At 38.9% G+C, this 1,549-nt stretch overlaps 1 protein-coding gene across 1 annotated transcript; it reads left to right on the forward strand.

Annotated features, from left to right (window-relative positions):
* The first annotated feature begins 434 nt into the window (after nt 1-434).
* LOC131037223 (cytochrome P450 716B1-like) lies at nt 435-1,295 on the forward strand. Its single transcript, XM_057969291.1, has 3 exons — nt 435-606; nt 744-931; nt 1,002-1,295. Exons 1-3 carry the CDS (start codon nt 435-437, stop codon nt 1,293-1,295), a joined length of 654 nt encoding a protein of 217 aa, XP_057825274.1.
* The last annotated feature ends 254 nt before the right edge of the window (nt 1,296-1,549 follow it).

Below are 1,549 nucleotides of genomic sequence, written 5' to 3' on the forward strand. Positions count from 1 at the left end.
ATCAGAGACGACGCCATGGTTACTTCCCAGGGCGCCGACCACCAAAGGATGCGCCCGATTATACACTCCATTCTGGGGATCGAAACGCTCAGGAAGTCAGTTGCGAGGTTCAAAAGGCTTGTGCTGCATCATCTGGATTCTGACTGGCGTCCGGACCAAGTCATCCACGCCCATAGCAAATTGAGGGAAATGGCGCTGTGTGTGGCAGCTGACTATTTTATGGGGTTAAAGGATGGGGAAGAGTTAAAGAGCTTTAGGCGGTGCTTTCACGATTTCAACGAGGGTATTCTTTCTCATCCTCTTGATCTTCCCTGGAGAGCATTTGGCAAGGCCAAGCGCGCTCGAGTTGCCATTCTTGCTCAAATTGCTGAGCAGATCCATCCGCGTAAGACTCATTGAGCAGAAGTGGAGAAGAGGGAAAAAACTTTTTGGACATGGCTTTAGAGATGCAAAAGGCGGGGAGAGACTATTACTTGAGCGACGAGGAGATTGCAGACAACTTGATGGGTTTTTTAAATGCAGGTTATGGTACTACTGCCTCCGCTTTCGCCACGATCCTTAAGCTCCTCTCTCTCTCTCTACACGTGTTGCAACGCCTTCGTAAAGGTACTTGTACTCCATACTGGTTCAAAAGTCTGAGGTTTCAAATATGAATTGTGATCTTTGAAAATTATTTAAAATTTTACCATTGGAAAAACTCGTATTCATAACCTAATATTTTGTATTTTATCGAGACAATCCAGATTGTGAAAAGCTCAGAGATAGTAAGAAATTGGGAGACCCTCTTACTTGGAATGATATTAAAGGTGTGGAATATTTGAGAAATGTAATAGCAGAAGGAATGCGCGTTGAGCCCTCTGTAATTGGAGGATTCAAGCAAACAAAAATAGATGTCGTATATGGTGGATATAACATTCCAAAGGGGTGGAAGGTGGGTATTTATTTTTTATAATTTAATCTGTAGAAGAATATTTTGAATGTTAAAAATCCATGTCTTGTAGGTTCATTATTCTGTCAGACAAACAAGCAGCAAGGAGGAATACTTTGACAATCCAAAAAAGTTTAATCCAGATCGCTTTAGCGAGCGACATGAGCCGTTTTCCAACATCCCTTTTGGACAGGGAAATAGAATATGCCCAGGAAATGAGTTTGCAAAGATAGAAATGGAATTATTTCTGTATCATTTAGTGTTGAGATATGATTGGGATTTGATAGAAAATGATGAACCCATTATCATCTCCTTCAATCCTCAACCCAAACATGGTTTGCCTTTGAGGCTTAAAACAATAGTCTAAACTAGTTGATATATATAGGACAAAATAAAAAGGCCATTAGTAAATTGTATTATGCTCCTCATTTCACGTGATTTATAATGGTCATATTCTAGATTAATAGTTTTGACAGGAATTATGTTTTTCAACATAAAAGAAATCAATTCCCTATTGTAAACTAGTATGCTATGCATGATGCCATGTTTTGGAAAATTTTATTATTGTTTGTAATTGATATTGGAGTTTATACATTCAATGAATTTTAACAATTTGTATTC

Source organism: Cryptomeria japonica, chromosome 4 (assembly GCF_030272615.1).
Source record: "Cryptomeria japonica chromosome 4, Sugi_1.0, whole genome shotgun sequence".
Lineage (NCBI taxonomy): Eukaryota > Viridiplantae > Streptophyta > Pinopsida > Cupressales > Cupressaceae > Cryptomeria > Cryptomeria japonica.

Excerpts from the sequence above, each read along its gene's own strand:
- LOC131037223 (XM_057969291.1), top strand. The coding sequence starts at position 435 with ATGGCTTTAGAGATGCAAAAGGCGGGGAGAGACTATTACTTGAGCGAC. Across the intron at positions 607-743 it reads GTTGCAACGCCTTCGTAAAG|ATTGTGAAAAGCTCAGAGAT; the intron begins GTACTTGTACTC and ends GAGACAATCCAG. Across the intron at positions 932-1,001 it reads ACATTCCAAAGGGGTGGAAG|GTTCATTATTCTGTCAGACA; the intron begins GTGGGTATTTAT and ends CATGTCTTGTAG.